The following is a 23,812-nucleotide window of genomic DNA, read 5'->3' on the forward strand; positions in this document are numbered from 1 at the left end:
AGGGTGAAGAACCACTGGCCTAAATTCACAGAACAGCCAGCTTTTGCAGAGGCCACACTCTTTCCTGAGTTTCTATCACAATAGGGGTTTATACAAGCTGCAAAACTGTGTGAATATGCAATGTGTAGGAGGGAGTGGATGGGCAGGCTTGCCATACAGATAATGCTTCATGCTGACCTTTTGGTATATACAATGCATGCATTTTGCAGTGTTCTATTTTTCAATGTTTACCACTTGCATTTTCAGCCACTGATTGAAACAATGCCACATCAATTCCTCTTTGCCCCTAAACAAACGAGGTATCCTGCTGGCATAAGGGAAAGTGTTCATGTGTATGTCTATGTTTAACTATGAGGTGTGTGAAGGCTGTTTTGCACCACACTATAATGGTAGAGGCAGAAGGATTTGAGAAGTTATATAGACAAAGAATTTAACACATGACCATTACAAAATAACCTCTGGTGACACATTCCTGGGATTAGCCACTCTTATTACTTGGAAGTTCTCTCATGTCACCTAACACTTTTTTTTCTTTTCTTTTCCTTTTTTTTTTTTTTTTTGAGGCAGCGTCTCACTCTGTTGCCCAGGCTGGCATGCAGTGGCACAATCATGGCTCACTGCAGCCTCGACTTCCTGGGCTCAAGCAATCTTCCCACCTCTCAACCCCCCAAGTAGCTGGGACTACAGGTGCATGCCATCATGCCCGGCTAATCTTTGTATTTTTTGTAGAGATGAGGTTTCATCATGTTGTCCAGGCTGGTCTCAAGCTTCTGGGCTCAAGCCATCTATCTGCCTTGGCCTCCCAAAGTGCTGGGATTATAGGAGTAAGCCTCCATGCTCAGCCTACGTAACACTTTTCTGAATAAAAAGCTAAGTGTGCTAGCCTTCCCTCTTATTTCTTATCTTGAATGGTGATTGCGTCTGAGCAGTGCTTTTCTTGTAAGTCTCATACTAACCTGACAATAACCAAAGATAATTGTCATTCCATGTTTCCTTCTAACCCTTCCAATAAATCACCTACACGAAACAGTCCCTCCTGAGCCTTACCTGGGGTTTCTTCTTGGCTCCTTATTCCTTTTGCTCTTTCCTAGGGCTTCTCCAGAATCTCTACCTCCCTCTTAAGATCAAAGCAGGAACCTATTCTGAATGAGTCTGACCAATAGCAGATGACGTAGAGAATCTTGTATGTGACACGACTTTAAATATTTCACTGTGCTTCTTTTAAATTATTATTATAATTATTTATATGCTTATTTTTCAGACCTAATTTGAGTCACCACTTACTCAAGGAGCTATGGCATGTGGATTCACCTATGGGTGTGTTTATAACAGTGACTCAGCCTGGAGACCTTGGCCCCTTGGGGCTGTGGAATTATTACAAGGGGAGTTTCCATATCCATTATACTCACCAGGCACCTTGGTTTTCCACATCACAGGCTCCCACCAAAATGACAACTCTATTCTGGTCTCTTCTTATTTTTATATGCTTACCTATTTGTTGCCTACTTAATATATCTGTTTTATTTCAAGTCTTTTAACATCATCTTACTTTGTATTGAACTTTATCTTATTTTTATGGGCTATTGTAATTTGTCTAAGTCACTTTGCTATTATTTTTATCATAAATGTTAACAAGGTCATTTTAATTGGTGTCATTTTTAAGTTGAGAGTCCTCTTAGCTTGTTCACGCAAGTTTCTGATAAAATATTAAGTGTGCTATGACTGTGGTTCTGGCTGTATGTTAGATACCAAGTTACATCCCAAATCCACAATGCATTTCATCACTCTTTTTTGATGGCTACTTCCTAGTTATATCTATTCTCAACTGAATAACGATCCTGGTATTTTATACTTAGCCAGTTGATAGGAAGGCTATTTGGGGTCAAATTGAAGAGTCTTATATTATTACAGTAAAATCATCTTTTATTATAGGAGACAAAAGAAGGAAACATATCTGGGAAAAGAGCTGATGTTCATTTCACTTGGCACAGACACCAATAATGGAATTAATGGTGTCTGACTCTTTCAGAGTCATTAATGTGTTGTTATTGTTGTTGTTTTTTTTTTATCTTTTTCCTGAAAAGAGATCTGAGATCTATGAGAAACCACTTCTGAGGCAAAGAGAAATTTCTGTGCTATTGGAATAGTGGGCTAACAGTTATCACCTCCCAGCACACAAAATCTCAGAGCTCTGTGTACTTGAATGTAGAAGTAGTAAAGCCAAAGAGAAGGAAGCAGAGGCTTGGGTTTCTCAAACCTGTGGCTTCATCCAGGGATGGGAGGTTTTGGATTTTTCTTTCGGGCCATTCCCTGATCTAGTCATTCCTCTCAATCTTTCCATAGTGTGGGGATAGATGGGGGATTCAACAGGCAATCCTTTCACCCCTCCCTTGCCAGGGGAGTTCTCCTGTGGCCAGAGACCCAGGCCCCCAGCCTACACACTCTTAAGGACAATGCCAAACAGCAGCTGATGGTATATTTTGGCATTCTGGGAATTTCCCTGTCCTGTCTGCCAGACACCTAGGAGATTAGTCTGATCCTCCATGACCCCAGGAGATCATCTGGATGCCACAGCTTGCTTACTGGAAGGTTTAGGAGAGATGTATTTGTGTCCTCCTAAACCTGGAGATTTAAAAAAACTCTAAATAACAAATATTTTAAATATATACACATATTAGAATTCATTTTCTCTTTACCTAAGTAAACAGACTAAATGTTTTTGAATTTATTTATTAAGTTCTTGAATTTTTTTTTTTTTCCAACAAGGTTTTCAAATACAGCTAATAGGGACAAAAGTGGCAAAGGAAGAAAGACACTCAATTATGTAATCCTACTGTGTCTTTTCATTCAAAACACACATTAACTTACTTTAAAAAGAATTTCAGAGTGGCAACTGAATTCGGCATCTATTTTCTGACGTCTGACTCTGCATGGGGGCACTGGGCAGCTACAGAGGTGAGGGTGCCATTGCTCTGCTTTGAAGGACACAGGCACAAAGCGTGGAGAGAAGGAAGGGAGAGGAGAGAGGACACTGAGGAACAGTGAAGCAGAATGGTTGGAAGGCTTTGATGAATGCTACAGCAGAGATAAAAACAAAGGATGGTGGGGGCAAGGAGAAGAGATGGCTGATTCTGAGAAGGCCCAGATGTCAGAGGAAAGCTCCAGCGGATGAGTGAGGTCTGTCAGGCAGGCTGTGGTGTGGCAGGACTCACAACGTGCTCCGTGCCTGGTGCAGGGCTGGTGCTTCCCAAATATTGGTTGAATGCCTGATACGGTTTGGCTGTGTCCCCACCCAAATCTCATCTTGAATTGTAGTTCCCATAATTTTCCCATTTTGTGGGAGATGACTGAATCATGGGGGCGGTTTCCCCCATACTGTTCTTGTGGTAGTGAATAGGTCCCATGAAATCTGATGCTTTTATAAGGGGTTTCGCCCCTTTTGCTTGGTTCTCAATTCTCTCTTGCCTGCCACCATATAAGATGTGCCTTTCACCTTCCACCATGATTGTGAAGCCTCCCCAGGCATGTGGAACTGTGAGTCCATTAAACCTCTTTTTTAAAATAAATCACCCAGTCCCAGGTATGTCTTTATCCGCAGAGTGAAAACAGACTAATACAATGCCCTTTCTGGGACAGTACATTATATGAGAATGACTCTTATTCCTAGCTTTAGACCTAAAGAAATAGAGGGACTTACCCAAAATAGTTTGGTGAATTTGTGGTTATTAACTGTTTTAGATAATTTCTCTTCCTACTAAAAAGCCTCATTCTCAAGAACAAGCAAGGAAGAGAGAACTGTAAAGCTAACCAAAATAATTAGTGGTGAAATCTAATGAATGCAATTCCACTTTCTTGACATATTTTGGTATGCCCATTTCCAGCCATATTATTACTTCTAAGAAGATAGAAAAGATACACAGTGAACCATGATTGCTGAGACTTTTTTTTTTTTTTTTTTTTTTTTTTTTGAGATGGAGTCTTGCTCTATCGCCCAGGCTGGAGTGCCGTGGCCGAATCTCGGCTCACTGCAAGCTCCGCCTCCCGGGTTCAAGCAATTCTCCTGCCTCAGCCTCCCCAGTAGCTGGGACTACAGGCGCCCGCCACCTCGCCTGGCTAGTTTTTTTTTTTTGTATTTTTTAGTAGAGACGTAGTTTCACCGTGTTAGCCAGGATGGTCTCGATCTCCTGACCTCGTGATCCGCCCGTCTCGGCCTCCCAAAGTGGCTGAGACATTTTAATTGTTCTTCTTAGAGACTAATGGTGCCTTGTAAAATGCACTATTAAATCTGTTTCTTCCTTCTGGCATTTGTTTTTGAGAACAAATATGTAATTACTAGGGAGGAAGTCTCAGAGAAACGATTTGCCATATTCCATAGGCATTTCTCCTACCAACATAAAACTCAGGTTTTTCTCAATTGTTTCCTGCTTTTACAATGTATTGGTGTGGTCCCACAAATGTCTGTAGAAATTGAATGGGCAAATTGAGAACCTTAAAAGGAGCTGTTTAGTGCAAAGTACCTGTCAGGACCTGCTTCCTTTCCTGGTGCTTACCCCTCCCCGTATATCCAGACAGGATCAGCCTACCCCAGGGGCTCTGGCCAACTTGGGTGATCAGGGGCACTTTAAAGACTTAAGTGATTCAACCTTAGCCCGCACTGCAATGTGTCTGGTTCTATTTCTAGTCACTGGAAGTTCTACTCTGGCCACGCCTGCCCTTTGTACCCCATTTCTGGTCTTTGGGGCTTAATCCTTCCTGCCCAGCATCCACATTCCTTGAAGCCTGGGGTTTTACATTGGTCCTTCTCCTTCCTCAAACCACCTGCCAAGATCGAGGGTCTGATCCTAGAACCTCAGACCTGTTACTCCCAATGGAGATCATGTCTGGAATCGCCATAAGCTGCTCACCTAGTGTGAGGACACCGTCATCTCTTTCCATACTGTGGCCACACCAATGGCTTCTGGGATCATGACTTATTACAGAGAGGCACTGGAGGACAGTGGTTAAGAATCCGGGCTTTGGAGTTTCACTACCTGGGTTCAAACCCTAACTCTACCACTTCCTGCCTGTGTTATTCTGGCAATCTGCTGAGCCTGAGTTTCCTTACCTACAAAAGGAATATGATGGTGATAATAATAGTACCCATCTCATGGGGCCATTGAAGCTGTCAGTAAAATGATCTTTGTCACCCAGTCAGCCTATAGGAAGTGCTGGAAGAAGCACCCCATCTCCTGTCTCACTCCCACTTGCACAACCCCCCTTGTTTGCCCCATTGCACCGACAGCCCTTTAAAGGGACTATCTCATCAGATATGGTTCTGCTGAATGCAGAATGCAGCTTTTCAAAACTTCGCTTTTAAATTGCTGTGAGACAGAATATTAAGCACATACACACACCCTCAAAAGTTATTTAAGTCTTCTTGAAAGTAAGACTTTTAGACTTATTTAAGTCTTTTGGTTTTTTAATTGCCAGCACAGCTAATGATGATTAAGAGGAAATGGTTGTGTCTTTAGGAATATGTACTTCCCCTGCCATGAAATAATGACCAACAAGAGACATGACTCCCTTTTTAATGGCCTTTTTTTCTGGCCTAAAAAGCCATCTGTGGGTCACTGTGGCCTACAAAGAGACAAATGCCTTTGCTGGACAAGGAAGGCCCTGCTGATCTGGCTTCTGCTACTATCCCTGGCTCTGGCCACACTGATCCACTGCTGGTGCCCAGAACAGGCCAGGACCCCTCAAGGCTCTGGTTGCTCCTGCAGCTCCCTCTGCTGGGACCCTGTTCCTGGTGAACATACATTCGGCTTTGGAGACCTCTGAGAACTCTCTTCTTTGTGCTTGACTGTGGCCTGTCCTTTGGTTACATGACCTCACTCAGGTTTGTTTACAGGTCTGTTTCCCCACTAAGCCCTAAACTCTTTGGGGACAAGGGCTATAATTTAACTACCCAGTCCATGTCTGAGCCTGATTGGGTCATCACACATGGAAGCACCATGCACAGAAATGGTTGTTGGGAGTTGTGGAGCTGGGATATGAGATATCACGGCCCAGTCCAGCATGAAGCAGGTGGCAGGACGGGGAGAAGGGTGCTCATGTTATTTTCTTTTCCTTTGCTTTTTGTCCCCCAATCTCCTCCTTTGTCACTGCTTGGGCTCGGCTTCTTTTCATTAGTCATTGCAAATAAGAAAATGTAGTTGTGTTTGACATCTGCACCATGCATGAGATGACCCACTGCCATATCTAGACACTACTTACCTTTTCACATAGAGTCATCACAACATCCTTGCTGGGATCAGGAGAAGTTTATAAATTGAATGTAGCTTTTTAAAACATCACCTTTAAATTGCTATGAGATAGAATATTAAGCACATATGTATAACATCAAAACTTAAGTCTCTTTGAAAGTAAAATCTTCTGGTTCTTAATGGCCAGCACAACTAATGATGGTTAAAGGGAAACTCAGTTGTGTTTTTAGGAATATGTGCTTCCCCTGCCATGAAATAATGACCAAAAAGAGACATCTTCTCAAGGTTCAATAAAGAAAACAAGATGTATTTCATATCTGAAACACCAACATAGTTCCCATGAAAGGCAGGAAATTTGTATTCTGTGCAGGTGTAATTCTGTTCTATCAACTAATTCCCTTGGTAGTTGCATAGCCTGTGGATCATGCAGATTTCCTTCAAGGCAAAATTAAAAACACTTCCCCCACCCTAAACAATGGTTTATGTGCAAGCATGCCACTTTATGTTTCCTGGACTAACTGAAAAATAGTTTAAACTATTTTAAACATTTACATCTTTTACTGAGTAGCTGAGAAAATATGTGATGGAAGGATGTCAGTTTCATTAAACCTGTGTTTCAGAGAAAGAAAGGTCTGAGGGTTGAGTAGATTGGAACATAAGGGATCCTCTTTTAAGTTAGGGTGCAGTTTGACGGGTGTGATAAAAGGCAGCAGATGGGTGACATTAGAGAAAGGAGTCAGGGAAAGGCCTGACATGCCTGGAATGTAGAAATTTTGCCTAGTCTGCTAGAAAATAGTGTGAATAGGGACTTCCAGTAGATTCCAGGTATAGGAATCAGAGACAGGCCATTGCCAATTCATTTGTGACAATATTGTTTTTTTTTTCCAAATGGGACATTTCTGAGCATGCCTGGATGCTATTACTTGGGGCTGAGTAGTGCTGGATAGTCTGTATGAGACAACCTAGAACACATGGTCACCCCATTCCTAGGTCACCCGGAGGCTCTAAGCTTGCAGTTGGCTTTAAGCCCAAGTAGCCTGAAGGGATGGAGAACCATTGAGCAAGTTGATTTGGGAGCCCTCCGTGGTGTTTCAAAACTCTCTGGCAGGGTTTTAAATGGCCTAACCTGCAAGTATTCTACTGGCAGGGAAAACATCTACAACTTTGCTGTGTATCTTATTTGCTCTCTTCAGGTAGAATCAACCAGGGTGTATATCTTTAAGCCAACCTTGGGTACAGTCATTTTTAAATCTGAGTTCACAGTGTAATCATTTGAAGAATGATCATTTGAAACTCTGAAAAATACAGACACTCAGGCTCCACCTCTAGATATTCAAATATAATATATATGGTGGGTCCAAGAATCTGTATTTGTAAACATTCATCTGATTATTTTGGCACCTAGTCAAATTTGATAGTTCTTTCGGGTTTATCAAGAGGCTATGGGGTTTTAAAAAGGCTGCAAATTTCAATTTTTAGTTTTACTTTTTTGTGATGGAGTCTCACTCTATTGCCCAGGCGGGAGTGCAGTGGCATGATCTTGGCACACTGTAACTTCTGCCTCCCGGGTTCAAGCAATTCTTGTGCCTCAGTCACCAAAGTAGCTGGGACTACAGGTGCATGCCACCATGCCCGACTAATCTTTTGTATTTTTAGTAGAGACAGGGTTTCACCATGTTGGCCAGGCTAGTCTCAAACTCCTGACCTTAGGTGATCCACCTGCCTTGGCCTCCCAATCAGTGTTTCAATAGGAGGATTAGAAGTTGAGAGCCAATATGTGAGGAGAGGATATTAGAGAGGAATTGAAGAATTTTCTACAATTTAATTACAATTTTTTATGAGACCAAAACAGAAGCAAATTGCCTAAAAATATATGTTCCTATTTTGCCTTGTTTATTTTTCCAGAAACAATTTGAAGATTTATAAATGAGGTGCTGTTTTGACCAAAGATATAAAGATATAAGATTTTAACAGACAGTAGAATTTGGTAAAGGAACCCAGCAAAAGTTTGTGAAAGAATCTGCATAAAGAAAGTCAAGGAGATAGCTACAAACTCTATGTGAGCAGCATTTATATCCTGGCTAAAACAATTAGCCGGGAATTGTGGCACATCCCTGTGGTCCCAGTTACTCAGGAGTTGCTTGAGCCCAGGAGGTTGAGGCTACAGTGAACTGTGATTGTGCCATTGCACTCCAGCCTGGGCAACAGAGCAAGATTTTGTCTCGAAATAAATAAATAAATAAATAAATAAATAAATGAATAAAGCAAAGAAACACAAAATAGTTTGCCCAAAATATTTTTGGGGCATTCATTTTATTTTATTTTATTTTTTGAGACAGAATCTCGCTCTGTCGCCAGGCTAGAGTGCAGTGGCCGATCTCGGCTCACTGTACTCTCGGCCTCCCAGGTTCAAGCCATTCTCCTGCCTCAGCCTCCCAAGTAGCTGGGATTGCAAACACATGCTACCACACCCAACTAATTTTTGTATTTTCAGTAGAGAAGGGGTTTCACCATGTCGGCCAGGATGATCTCGATCTCCTAACCTCATGATCCACCCATCTTGGCCTCCCAAAGTGCTGGGATTACACGAGTGAGTCACTGCACCCGGCCTTTTTTGGGGCATTGATTAACTGCTTTTAGACAAACAATTTTGCTCCCTATGTATAAGCTCAAATCTCGGGGACTACTGAGGAAGATAAATCTGTGGGCCTAATATCTTCGATCCCTTCTTCCTCCTTGGTGTCCAGTGGGACTAGAATGCTTTCTAGTTGAAAGAGATCATGAAAGCATTAGGCCATTATGCTGAAACCACACCTGATCTGATTACTTCATGCATGCCTTTTGTCGACTGCTAAAAAAAAATAATTTTGTATCAGTCTCTACTTTAGAATCACCACATTCAAGTTTTAGAGAAGAAAGTTACAAAAGTTGCAAATATATTTTTTCTAATTTTGGCACAATCCTCTTTCACTACCACCGGTTGCCTCTGAGCATCTATGTGTTAGGCATAACTTCTAGGGTCTGAGGGCATCTTTTTTAGAAAGTTGTTTTAAAAGAAGTATAGTTTGCAAATGTTTTTCTCTAGGGCCTCAGATTATGGTAAAGAAGATAACAAATATGCAAGGTCTCCAGGGTGTGGAAGAAGAGTGTGTGTATCTTGGAATAAACCATCTTTGTGTGAAGACAGCAGCCCTGAACTTTCCTCACAGCCAGGAGGGGTCATGGAAGGTCCAACTTCACAGGTGAGTGCACATAGCCCTGTCCTCCTAGGGACCAGCTCTTTCTGGTCATTCCATCACAGAGAATTATGTTTAAAAGTAGGGCAAACTAAAAAGCAGTTTCATTTGGAATATGAAGTGTCTGTTATTTTATGGACTTGAGTGGGCAGGATACATAAACAGGTGGTTTTTCAAATTACTGGACTTTCCAGATGCTGCTCACTATTGCAGCTGTTCCTACTTTCAACCCCTTAAAAGTGTAGCCAACCCTGCCATTAATTGAAAGAATGTCCCACATCATGAAGCTTTTCATAATTCAAGGGTACTTGGTGTACCTTGCCTTAAATTTTAATAAATAATGTGAAATCATATACAGTTAAAACCAAAGTTTTTTGATTGCAGTTAATAGATGGAGGAGGGAAAAGACTCTTTTAGTAAGCATTTAAAATGTATATAATTTTGGGCTGAACTTGAAAGCATTTCATATGCTTAAGAAGGAATAATAGCCGCCATTTTAGTATCATCCTTTGCTCAGTATTCTGAGAACAATTTCCCACTGAAGATGATCATAATACAATTTTATGAGCTGAGGATTCTGAATTCCATGCATGACTTCATACATGGTAGAATATCAATCACTAACTTGTGAAGCTATCTCCTAAACAAACATACAAGCAAAACTAATACTAATGCGAACAGAAAAAGATATTAACGTGGTGCTAAGTGCTTTGACAGAGTCTGATCTTTTAAATCTTATGCTTTGATTAGATGTATATCAAATAAACAATAATTTTATAAGTGACTGTTATACTGATATTAATCACCAATTGCTCTAGAATGCTTTCTAGTTGAAAGGGATCACGGAGGTATTGAGCCATTGTATTGATACCAGAACTGATCTGATTATCATGTGCTTGCATTTTCTTGACTGTTAAAGACAAATTTGTAGGCCGGGCGCGGTGGCTCAAGCCTGTAATCCCAGCACTTTGGGAGGCCGAGACGGGCGGATCACGAGGTCAGGAGATCGAGACCATCCTGGCTAACACGGTGAAACCCCTTCTCTACTAAAAAAATACAAAAAAACTAGCCGGGCGAGGTGGCGGGCGCCTGTAGTCCCAGCTACTGAGGAGGCTGAGGCAGGAGAATGGCGTAAACCCGGGAGGCGGAGCTTGCAGTGAGCTGAGATCCGGCCACTGCACTCCAGCCTGGGCGACAGAGCGAGACTCCGTCTCAAAAAAAAAAAAAAAAAAAAAAGACAAATTTGTGTCTGTGCATATTTAAGAATCATTACATTCCAATTTTAGAAAAGCAAGTTATGAATGCATATTTCTGTTTTTCAACAAAGACCTCCTTTCAGATGTCCTGATTTGTCTCAGTGCTAACAGAATCATCTAAGCACATTTTTCCTCTCATGACAATACTCCATGCTGAATCACATAATCTTATCTATTCTTCCTTAATGATACATTTCAAAATATTCATTTTGGGCAGTAACTATGTAAAAAGATGGATAACATTTTAAACTTGTTAGCGCTTAATTTCTATTAATATTACAAAAGAGGAATTGGAGGCCAGCCTGGTAACCATGATGATCCCTTCCAATTCTAAAATTCTGTCATTTTGTGCATGTATGGTTCGATCCCCAATGCCACTTTGCATTGTCCTCATTTCACGTCTGGACTATGATACAATTACATCTGAACTCTTTTCTGCTCAACTAGACTGACTACTTTTCATTACCTTCTGTACCTTCACCAGAGTCATTTTACAAAAATGTCACCTTCATTATACCACACTGATGCTTGCATTCATTCATGGCTGCCCACTGCTGACATGATGATGTCCAAAGTTATCATGAGTGCTGTATTTAGAGACTCCGCGTTTTACTATGATCAGTCTTTTCACCTTTATCACCTACCACTCTGCCACATGAAATCTCAAATCCCAGTCTGACTGAGCTACTAAAACTCCCCTATGGGAGACATTCTTGTCTCCATGTCTGGCTCATTTAGAATGCCTTCCTGTGCTTCTGCCCCAGCCATTTGCAATCCATCTGTCCTCCATGACCCAACTCAAACTGTACCTCCTTCATAGCATTCTCCATTAAACCATCTGCAGCACATCCTCCTTCTCCAACCCTGCTATCCTTTCCATGACTGGGTCTCCCTAACACTTCATATTGATACCACTCCCTATTTAAAAATCTTTTGGTTATGCAATATTCAACACTACTGTATTTACTTTTGATTTCTTATCATATATATTATATTTGGTCTATTTCCAAAATGATGAGAAGGCTTACAGTAGGGACCACATAAGACTGTATGCCAGTTAAAAGGAAAAGTGAAAATACAAAACCATATGTGGGAGAGAATAAGGAACATGAATTAATGAAACTTAAAATCCAGCTATAGATTTGAATCTGCTTCCTGGCAGTCAAGGCAAAAAAAAAAAAAAAAAAAAAAAAAAAAAAAAAAAGGGAAAAAGGACCAATCAGTTTCCATGTAGCAGTGACTTACTACATTTTGCCTGTATGTGTGTATTTTTTTTATAAAAACTTTTTACCTGTATGCATGTTGTCTCACTAACTATAATCGTCTTTGTGATTGCTAGGATTTATTGTAGGAATTACATAGCAAACCATCTAATCTAGCATATTGCATGGGTTTAATAAATAAATTAATTGATGGCTAATTTTATCAGAATTATAGATTTGAAGCTATTTTATTTATGTAGAAAATCAAAATAAGTACATAATAAACATGTGAATAACAATGCGAACAAAAGAAGGAGACAGAAATCTCAGAGGGAGAATGAAGGGTTTGAGTTTGTGACCACTTTAATTAAAGGAAATTTTAAAAAGTATTCACAAGCTACTTAACATTTTTGGGTAAATGTCTATATTTGGGTAAATTGTCTCATAATGTGGAGCAGCGAGCTTTTAATAAGATGAGAAATGAATTTTATTGGAACTGGGTTGTATACTATAATATATGTCATTATTACTAGTAAATTAGGTGATAATGCTGCACCTTCTTGAAATATAAATTCATGCCACACATGAGTTTTCTTTCCTCTCCCTAAATAGCTGTTTCCTGGGAGGGAAAAATGCAAATTCAGCTGTTTTCTGGGACTACTGAAAGTTACTATGCAGATATACTATCCTGTTCTTCATACTTTACACTAGGGTTTCATTTCTTCTCTAGAGTTTTGTTATTGTTTTCTTTAACGTGGCAATGGGATGCTTTTACAATGTAGAGAACACCCTAATCTGGCACTGTCCAATAGAGATTTCTGTGCTGATGGAAATGTTCTATGTCTGTGCCACTAGCTTTACCTGTTGCATACTCACAGTGTGGCTAGTGTGACTAAGGGACTGAATTTTAAATTTTATGTGATATTAATTACTTGAAATTTAAATGGAAACACAAATGGCTAGTGATTACCATATTGGACAGAGCAGCTTTCACAGGGCTCCTTGCTTTCAGGACTAAGTTTTCCTTACTTCATTGGGTAACTTTAACAGTAGATTCCATTGGCCACTGTTTCTTTCTTATTATGTGAAGTTTTAAGCTACCATGCATTAGCAGTAAAGCTTTGGGTGCTTTTAAGAAGCACCCAAAATTATTGTCGTGATTTTTTTAAGAAGTCTACGTTGTTGGCCAGGCGCAGTGGTTCACGCCTGTAATCCCAGCACTTTGGGAGGCTGAGACCAGTGGATCACTTGAGGTAAAGAGTTCAAGATCAGCCTGGCCAACATGGTGAAACCCAGTCTCCACTAAAAATGCAAATACTAACCCAGCATGGTGGTGTGCATCTGTAGTCCCAGCTACTCAGGAGGCTGAGACAGAATTGCCTGAACCTGGGAGGTGGAGGTTGCAGTGATACAAGATCATGCCACTGCACTCCAGCCTGGGTGACAGAGTGAGACTCCATCTCAAAAAAATAAAAAAGAAAAAAATAAAAAGAAAAAATTAAAAAAGTCTATGTTGTCAAGAGTAAAATCTAGGGAAATTTATTATTTACTGTCATGGAAACCGGGAATCATCCCTGTTTCTGTCATTTTGTTTGTGCTTGGACTTGAGGACACATATTCATAAAATAGGAGTCTCCGTAAGATGTAGATAGGCTCCTGTTCATCGGCCAGGCACTCTCTGGGCAGAATTTGCATTTGTAGTTTTGGTGTCTGTCTGTAGGGCATTCTCTGAAGTCCCCTCTATGCCAGGCATCTGAGTGAGACAGCCAAATTCTTTTCTAGGTGGATTTTTTGGTTTGACTGTCTTGTTTTGCTCACAGTTCTATGAGCAAGTAGTCAGGATTTGGTTTCTTTAGGCTAGCAGGAGCTCGCTCTAGCTTTTTCTTTTAATTTATTTAATTTGAGGATCCCCACACTTGCTCTTTGAAATGCTGTTTTGTAAACTGCTATTTCCTCCAAGCCTGTTATGTTTTTTTTCCATCTGTGTTGAAGTCTCTTTTCCCAGTGGGGCCTTTCTTTCTCAACTTAGTCATGCTATGTGTGGAGACCCACATCCACTCTGTTGGCCTCTCTGACTCATCCCGGGAGGTTTGCTTGCTCCAGGGAATCTCACTCACGGTGCAGTGGAACAACAGGGAGGATCCAGAGAAGCCAGCCCTCTCTGAAATCTGCCTCTTTTCCTGGCAACTCTCCTTCTTGTTCAAAGCTACATGAGAAGGGTGGGGGTGGGGGAAAGCACAAATATCCTCTCCCTTTAAGGTAATGTTTTTAGTAAATAGTTTTTTAGCAATTCTATTTTCTAGTTTGTAAGGTACTTTTGTTGCTGTTGCTTTTAAATATTCCATAATCCAGCTAGTCAAAAAAAGCTGCAAATGCTCCAATTTTCCTTTTTCCTACTCCAGGAAGCCAAGAGAGTCAATTCTGACAGTTTTTTTTCCCTTCCAGTTACAGATTAAACTGTTTCCCCTTTTGAAATATATTATTCATGAATGTAAACAGTTTGCGAACTATAGCTCTTCCCATCATCAGACAGCAGGCATGGTGGGTGGAAATTGCTCATCCACCTCATTGATTGCTGGGGGCTATGTAGGACTAGATCTTCACACTCCAATCTCTGAGCCAGGATTTTTCCTTAGCCCTCCACTTCTCAGAGAAAACCCTCTGCCAAGGATGGCTCCAGCCCATGATATCCCAATCCAGATGTGTTTAGACAATAAATTCCTCCCACTAGATTGGCTAAAAGGGTCAAAATCGAATAACAATGATAATTTAAAACTGACCACTGAGTCAGATCTAAGTCTGGCCAATAACCCAGTCCATTTATTTTTAATCTCACCAAGCACATCCTGAAAGTATGAAAAGGAACTCCAACCTGAATGTGCCATTAGCTCAGGGCAGGCTGACCCAGGTAGCTACTAAAGAAGCAGCTTTCCACATTTAAGTGCAGGTGTCCATAGATAGAAAAAACCAAGAGGCATACATTGTTTTTAGTTTTGTAAATTTGCTTAGTTGTGCACAAGTGACTTGTTAGAATAGTTAAAGTAACTTTCATATGTATATGAGTAAGTACGTATTTTCTTTGTCTTTAGTCCTAGGCATTTCCATCCACTGTAGTATTTTTAAGAAAATCACTTCCCATCGTTTTAGTTGGGGGAACATGCCCATGTTGTATTCTGACTCATCCTCAGCACAAGACCTGACACAATTATCTTACTGTCTTAATGCCACGTGCAGCGGGGACCTGTCACTAGAGTTTCAACCTCGGAATGGATAGGAACCATCTCACCGTCCCAAGGAGTATGGGCCGTCTGTTGCTGAGGTCAATAAGTTCATCTGCTAGGATAAAAGGGTAGTTATAGGAACTTCTACAAAACTCACTTTAGCTGAATTTCAGCTTAACTAATTATTGGGGGGAGATGGGGGAAGGGAGATGTTACATTTCTGCCGACCACGGAAGCTCCCACACATCAAACCCACAAAACTGTGTGTGTGTGTGTGTTTGTGTGTGTGTGTGTGTGTGTATGTGTAGGGGGCGGGGTGGGATGTGCATGCACGGCAATGCTAAAGAAGGATGCACGGGCTAACTGCCAGAGGAGAGCTGTCCCGGCCCTTCCCTGTTGGTCGCCTTGGCTTACCTTGACCACGTCGTCGTTGAGGTGTTTAGGGTCGCGGTTGACCAGGTCGATCTCCTTGGTGTGCGCGTCGTACACTTGCTTCTCGCTCAGCTCGTCTGCCATGGCCTTGTTGTTGGGCTTGTAGATGTTGCCCTGTTCCCGGATGGGAACGGTGTAGAGATGTCCCTGCAGAGGGCGGAGGGCGGACGGCCAGGAGGGGGAGGGCGGCAACGGCGGTGGGAGGAAAAATGCAAAAAGAAAAACAAGCAATCAGAAGTCAGCCTGGCTGCGGGGGAAACCTCGAGCTCGAAATCGAACTAACCGCTCCGACAGCTACGGCTCGGTGCACAGAAACCGCCTGCGCGCAGCCAGCTTTTTAAGAGGATCTGGCAGAGGACACCACACCCCTCCGTACTCTGCAGGGCGCGCCTGCCTCCCCCGCCCGCCGCCAGGGGTCAGGGCAGGCCCCGCCGCGCGGTCCGCAGGCCCCCGCCCGCACACGCCCCGGCTCCGCAGGCAGGACCCGCAGGACCCGCAGGACCCGCAGGACCCCGGCGGCGAGGGGGCAGCCGCAGGCTTCTCCCGGACTCCCTAAGTTGCGCCGCTCTCGGCCCGAGCGCTTCACCTGTTTCGCGTTCCAGTCCCCGGCCCCTATTACTCCTGCCCCGGTAATCCCTTCCAGCTTTATCTAAGATCCAACAGCAGCCGCCCGACCAGCGGAATGTTCCCTTTATCGCTGCTTCTTGGCCGCGTCCCCCTCGCACCTGCCCGCGCCCCCCACCCTGCCTCGGCCCTCTCTTGTCCCTCCACCGCTCTCCCTGCCCAATCCGCCGTGATGATCACAATCCCGAAAGTCCCCATTTCTGGCGGAGCCAGGTGCCAGACCCCCTAAACGTCCTAGAACTCAGTCTCACCTGCGCAGCTCCCACGACCCACCCCCAGAGTACTCCCAGGCTGCGGGCGAGTGGCTGAAGGGCAGCTGCGTGTTGTAAAACGAGGTCTCCACACCTGGGCAGAGCTCCAGCGCGTGGAGGGCGTTGGAAGTGATGGTGGCAGTTTGGGGAGGGGAGGTCCACCCCTCTCAGAACACCCCTGCCAGACGCCAAGATGCAGAAGGAGTTCTTGAGATGGTTCAAGAACTTTGGAAAGCGCAAACACACTGCGCGCCGCCTCCTCGACCTGCCGGTCTGGACGCCTGGCGGGGAGTCTCGGGGACTGTCCCCAGGACTCGGGTAAATGACACCACCACCCTGCACTCCACCTCTTCGAACCCCCAGCAGGCAGGGCCGGACCGCGGGGGTCCCGCGACAAGGGAGCATCCTAGACCCGTCCAGAAAACGCGTCCTGGGTCCGACAGACCCAGTCTCAGGACCCCAATCCCCTTTTCCTTGTTCTCCTAGCTCAGGGGCTCCCTAGGCCCTCTCCCCATTAGGAAAACATAAAACATTCCTGGCTTCTCTTCACCTCCCCGCCCAGGCCCATTCCTCAGCGGTGCCAATGCCAGAGGAGTGCTCCGAAGTAGAGAGAGGGCTGGGGCCAGGGCAGCAATCGGGATACTTGGAGAGGCAGATAGCAGAAGCGGACACTCCCCGCGCGCCCGGGCCGGCGCGCCCCCACCGATGCCTACCTCCGAGTCTACGTATTTGCCCCCAGACATGCTGGCCCGTGGCTGGATGAAAGCTCTGAGGAGGTTTCCCTGGGCTGTGATTTAAGGGAACTGAGGAAGGAAGATCTTGTATTGTATGGGGGAAAAAAAAGGCGCTGACGGGGGGCGGTGGCTGGGAGGGAGCCTCCTGGCCGCCCGCCAAGGGTTTGTTCTGCTCGCGGTTGGCCCGGACGTGCGCTGCGCCGGGTCTAGGCACATCCCCAAGGTTCTGGCAGCAGAGGGCGGGGAGAGCCCGCAGCGAGCAGAGAGCTAGTGAGAACGTTTCTCCCGCGCTGGGGTGCTTGGGCAGATTATTTTAAACCTGAGGCAACATTTTCCCTGCTCTGAACCACCAAGAGGCGTCCCGGGGAGAGCGAATGTTTTCGCAGTGCATCATCTCAGCAGGGGTGGAGGGAGCCGACGCGCCTGTAGAGATGCCCAGTATGGGCAACCAAGGCGGCAGAAACAATCCACAATCCTGCCCTGTCCTAAGCCGTCCCTTCCCACCTCCCCCATCCCCCGCCCATCGCCCACGTTCCATCTCTGCCTTAAGACACATCTGTCTCCCTGTTTCACAGAGGGAGGGATGAAAGATGATTAGGAACCTTTAGGTACATTTCACATCTAAACTTTGTGGATCCCTTGTGGAAGGAATCTGTGTGGGTGCCTGTGGTGTACTTTTGGTGACACTCGTTTACATCTAGTCGGTGTGGATGGAAACTTAAGCAGGCATTAACGTTAAACTTAAGCAGAATTTAACGTTTCCCATCCGTTTCTGAAATGTCTCCCAAACGCTTCGAATTAAGAAATGAAGATCTTTAACTTTTCTATAATTTTATTACCGATATTTTCTGGAAAAATGGAATTTTATGCCAACAGGTTATGCCATATTTGCAAAACACACAAAATATTTATAATTGTAGAATTATTTAAAGCTTCAGGTTTATTACCAGAGAAGATTTTTTTAATGTGCTTGGCTGTGAGGAAAGATTTAACTTTTCTAATTAACTAGACTTTTTAAAAATGTGGTAGCGATTAAAGTATTTTATCTGTTCCTGAATTTGGGGCTTCTCTCTTTACTTTTTTGTAAAGAAGCACAAAATGAATTAAATAGTAATCAGTCATTTTACTCTTGAGCTGTAATTAATCAGGAAACTCATTATCCAAAAATGGAAAGGACATGTTACCTACGCTTCCATATGCAGTCAAAAGTCAAAGTGTCACTTGAAATTATTTAAAAAAAAAAAAAAGCTGGAGTACACTTAAAGGGGCACAGGTTAAAATTAAAATAGAGAGGGGAATGTGGGTTGGGAGTAAGAGGGAGGAGAAAGGGAAATGGATGGAATGTTGAAAGAGTTGATTATCTAGTTGGAGAGAAGACACAAAAGTATAAAAGAACTATAAAGGACAGGCTATTGTTGGTAGCAAAATTTTTTGGAACAAAAGATCAGTTTTAACTAAGAATGGCAGGGAAAGTGTCACAGTGTTGCAAATGTTGGCATGCCTGTAATTATGTTGGCCATTCATGATTAGCAGACTAAAGATCTTTCAAAAGTTGGGTTTTCCCAAATACCACATTAGTGGGAGCTAAATGATTAGAACTCATGGAAATAAAGAGGGAAACAGCAGGCACTGGGGCCCACTTGAGGGGTGGAGCATCAGGGAGGGAGAGGAGCAGAATAACTATTGGGGAGTAGGCTTTGTAGCTGGGTGATGAAATAATCTGTACAACGAATCCCTGTGACACAAATTTACCTATTTAACAAACCTGCACATGTACTCTTGAAACTAAAATAAAAGTTAAAAAAATTGGAATGTTTAAAAATAAGCTTATTTATGAATAAACAAATAATTGGGATTTCTCTTTTTCTTTCTTTCTTTCTTTGTTTTTTCTTCCTTTGTTTCTTTCTTTCTTTCTTTCTTTCTTTCTTTCTTTCTTTCTTTCTTTCTTTCTTTCTTTCTTTCTTTCTTTCTTTCTTTCTTTCTTTCTTTCTTTCTTTCTTTCTTTTTTTTTCCTGACAGGGTGTCCTCTGTCACCCAAGCTGGAGTGCAGTGATGCATTCATAGGTCACTATAGCCTGGACCTCTTGGGCCCAAGTGATCCACCTCAGTTTCCTGATAGAATGCTGAAACTATAGGAGTGCACCACCACACCCTGCTGATTTTTCAAAAAAAGATTTTGTAGAGACGGGATCTCACTCTGTTACCCTGTCTGGTCTCAAACTCCTGGCCTCAAGCAATCATCTTGCCCTAGTCTCCCAATGTATTGGGATTACAGGTGTGAGCCACCACAACTGGCCAAAAAGTTGCATTTTCTTAATTTAATTTCTGCCAGATTGCATTTCTAAATTCTTTGAACGAATTATATTAACAAACATTAACAAACACAATATACTAGAAAAGGACTGTCAGGTTCAATATGTTCTATAGTACCTAGCCCACCTCTAATGACTGCCATAAGTTCATTTAATTCTTCCTTCATACAAGTCAGTTGGGGTTACGTTCTATGGAAAAATGTGGAAACCACTTCCCATCTATTGTTATTCAGTCTTCAGCTGTGATGAGTAATGTTAACTGTGAAAAAAGTCAACAGGAACACAAAGGGAGCTTGTCCTGCATTCCAGCAAGAAAAGGACTTTCCAGGGAGGCCTTTAAGTGAATGCTTAACTAGTACTCAACCGAGGGAAAGCAATCTCGCTGGGAAAGTCCATGTAGAAAAGTCTAATCAACAGCAACACATGGAATCGTAATGATCAGTGAAGCGTTGTCAAAGCCAAAATGCATTCCTAATGAGAGGAAAAACCACAAACTCTTCATTAACCTGCCTCAACAAGAAGCTGGCACCAAAGAGAAACACATCTTAGTCTGGTTATAATAGCTGACTTAGAGAAACTGCTCTAGATTTATGAGAAATAAAAGGAGAAAAAGAACATTGTTAGCATAGGTACAAAATTTGAAATGAATAGATGATATAAGCAAAACTGTTTTTCTTTGATTCCCACACAGATAACTTTAGGCTTGGAGGCAAGTTAATAACTTTCTCCAAATCATTTACTTAAAAATGAGTAGTTGGCAATTCATTTTCCCTCTTTTTTTTTTCTTTTCTTTTTTAGAAGCAGCATTAAAGGTCATCCTGGTGGGTGTGGTGGCTCACACCTGTAATTCCAGCACTTTGGGAGGCTGAGGCGGGCGGATCACGAGGTCAGGAGATCGAGACCATCCTGGTTAACACGGTAAAACTCCGTCTCTACTAAAAAATACAAAAAATTAGCCGGGCGTGGTGGCAGGCGCCTGTAGTCCCAGCTACTTGGGAGCCTGAGGCAGGAGAATGGCATGAACCTGGGAGGCGGAGCTTGCAGGGAGTGGAGATCGCGCCACTGCACTCGAGCGTGGGCGACAGCAAGACTCCATCTCAAAAAAAAAAAAAAAAAAAAAAAAGAAAAAAAAGAGGTCATCCCCATGGATTAGAGGGCACTAGAAATATAGATCTAAAAGCCATGCAAGCGAACCCAACCAACCATCTGAGAGATGAGGACACTAAAGCTTAAATACACTAAAAATACCTTTTCCTAAGGAGTTTTGTTGGATAATGAAACATTTTGCAGTTGATAAATCACTAGAGCACCTGTTAGCAACTTCTGAGACATGAGGTTCTGAAGCAGGCTAGTCAGGGTCAGTTTATGGCAAAAATGTGAAATTCATTGCTTTTCATGTTCTCTCATCTCCTCCTCTATGTCACTTTACTCTGGCACAACTCCTTCTTCCCATCCCTGCCATCATCGGTTCTTTTCACATTCTTGGCTACGTTCTTTTAACTACCACTACAAGATTTGGAATGTAAAGGTTTGACCACTTTCAATGATATCAGTAGTGTTAAGAAGCAGGCATCTTTCCAACATTTCCCAACACTCAGCAGTCCAAGACTTCCCAAATGCGCCTTTGGCAATGCGTTCAGAGAAGGAATTCCAGCTTGGGTTATAATAGGAGTTATTACCAGGTATGATATTATAAAAATGTAATAATCAGTATGGAAGAGCCACCCACCAATCATTTCAAACTTCAGCCGTGGCATTAGAGCTGTGCATTAGAGTACTGCTGGTTAGTTGCTGAATCATTAGGAGGTAAAGGGTCCTCAGGGGAAGGGCAACATACATTTCAGAGCAGTGACTATTTACATGCAAGTGTATAAACATGCCAACGTTTTAACCATCTGTGTGTAAGTACATAAACATGTCATCTTTTAATGATCTCTGAGTCCAGCTCAGTATTTACTCTGTTTATCAACATCACCACCCCATAGGCCTTCTGCTGTTCATTGCATCTGCTGAATCCCATTGAGGCCTCCTTCCTACAGTTGCCCATGTCATATGTGGAAAGAAATGGCTTTCTGGATGAAGACTTGCCACATCACCTGACCCCCTTCTCACCTTGTTATAACTTGAAGCTTCCGTGGATTGGGCTTTTCCACTTTGAGTGTTTTAAATAACTTTTTCCTACTTATTTTCTTTAAAAAAACAAACAAGCAAACAGCGATTTTGTGTTTAAAAAATCTTTCTGATCAAGATGAGTAAGAGTTTTCTTTTCCTACTATTTCTTTAAATTAACTTTACTTTATTTACAAAATGAAAACTACCACTGATATCTACCCAATAGGAGTGTGTAAACTTTAGTGAGGTGATGTATTTGAAGCTCTGAGGATACTGCAAAAAGCACAATAGTTGCTAGGGTTGAGGGAACACATTTTCGTCCACAAATGTAAGATTCAAATAAACATATTTTACTTCAAAGTATTTTTAATTGTAAAATAGTTCAATTATCTGAGATATGGCAAATTGTATGATGGACACCTGCCACCTAGCTTGATCAAGTATCATTCTGCCTTATTTACTCCAGAGCTTTTAAAACAGAAAACATTATAGATACTGTCAAAGTCCCATGTGAATTGTAACTTTCTCTTTTTCTGTAACTGAACTTAATTTCTTTTACAAAGCCCCATTCCTTCAGGCGGCAGGAACTTAATTTCAGTCAATTTCTAGTTTCTTCCATTTTGTCCTAAATTCCAGGGGCTTATGAGGTGACCAGGAACCTTTGGTGTGGCTGTGGAGGAAGGTTTCTTCTTTAGCTGTGCATCTTGGCATCCACTGATGAGTATGGCACTCTGTCCCTCCTTGTTCATTGATTCATTCAGGAGAACAAGAGCTGCACTGTCCTTCAAGATCATTGAATGTGTCCCTTTGGGCCAGAGACACTTTCTTGCTATTTCTGTTCCTTTCTTGGGGCTCTCTGCAAACAAATCTGATGAATCTGGGTGGGCAGGTTTGATGCAACATGGTGGAACCTCCCATGGTGAGCGTGATGTAGAGAACAGAATGAGTCCTATGCTCTGTTATGGTGCAGAGAAGCTCCAGAGTGTCACTGCCCCCATGTGCCCTATCTTGAAACAGAAGGCACAGATACCTTTGCTTTTCGATCCTTAATTGATCAGGGCCCACCCTGGAAACACCCCTGTCAAAAACTACTTTGCTTCTTTTCCCAGTTTCTTCTCCCTTGAGCAGGAAGCCTTGTTCTTACATCTCCCACCAATATTTTCATGCCATGAATCCCCCAGGACCAGGATTTTGGAATTAAGAAAAGCCTTATCTCTGCTTTTATGCTATAAAAATGCTTTCACAAGGGTAGATGGGGTAGGGGAAAGCTCCAGGGGCAACCAGAAAAGAATATTGATTAGGGAAGTGTCATCTTCCCTAACTTTCCCCTCTTTCCCTTCAACCAAATCTTGCCAAGATTTTTGCAAGTAACATCTCTAAGAGCTGCTGTTTCTGGGTTACAACAAACTCTCAAACTCAAATTTCACATGTGTAATTTCAAAACTTCTGCCAATATTTACATTTCATTGGTAGCCTCAATTGAGGCTTTTTAACCTAATTAACTCCAAATATTGATAGTGAAAGAATATGTTTAGCCTTTAGCATTTCCTATGTCACTTTACAATTTTATTTATAAAATATTTTATTATTCAATACAAAATAAATCTGATTGGTTATTTAACACAATGGAAATAAGGTTAATTCTTAAGAAAGCTTTTGAGTAGCAAGTCGTATGTTGAAAGTGCAATTCTTTTTTTGTGTCCTAGCTAAAATTGCTAGAGGAATAGCCATATTGTGACTGCTAGGCCAGTAGGGCAGATGTGGCTTTGTGGCCCTGTCTAAAGGGTATCACAACAGCTCAGTGAAAGCAAAAGATGAAGTGACCCAACATGTTTTTGTTGTCATTTATCTGACACATATTTATTTTAAGGGTATACCAATCAATTATTGCTGCAAAAATACTGCATAAGTAAACTACTACAAAACTCAGTGCTCTAAACAACCATCATTTTTATCATGGAGCTATAGGTTGGGTTGGCTAGGGCCTGGCTGATCTATGTGAGGTATCTGGGGCAGATCCACCTCTCACCACTTGGTACGTCTCTCCTCCTTCTTGGACTAGCAAGATGATTGGGGCACATTCTTCTCTTGCTGCATGAGCAGCAGGGACATAAGAGGACAAGAAAAAACATGCAAGGCTTCTAAAAGCCCACACTTGGAGAGGCACACTGTCACTTCTGCCTTGTTCCC

At 42.4% G+C, this 23,812-nt stretch overlaps 1 protein-coding gene across 2 annotated transcripts in view; it reads right to left on the reverse strand.

The window, feature by feature from the left end:
- Positions 1-17,480, reverse strand: part of CAV1 (caveolin 1) — a 36,441-nt gene extending 18,961 nt beyond the window's left edge. The window contains exons 1-2 of one of the 2 annotated variants that reach the window (XM_050785132.1): positions 17,178-17,480; positions 15,572-15,736 (exon numbers count right to left, since the gene is read on the reverse strand). In XM_050785132.1, the coding sequence (XP_050641089.1) occupies positions 15,572-15,736; positions 17,178-17,207 (195 nt within the window). In that variant the 5' untranslated portion in view covers positions 17,208-17,480. Of the gene's footprint in view, positions 1-15,571; positions 15,737-16,464; positions 17,074-17,177 lie in introns of those variants that run through there. The other variant, XM_050785131.1, reaches the window with a different exon arrangement.
- Positions 17,481-23,812: the final 6,332 nt, after the last annotated feature.

The sequence above is a fragment of the Macaca thibetana genome, chromosome 3 (assembly GCF_024542745.1).
Source record: "Macaca thibetana thibetana isolate TM-01 chromosome 3, ASM2454274v1, whole genome shotgun sequence".
NCBI classification, from domain to species: domain Eukaryota; kingdom Metazoa; phylum Chordata; class Mammalia; order Primates; family Cercopithecidae; genus Macaca; species Macaca thibetana.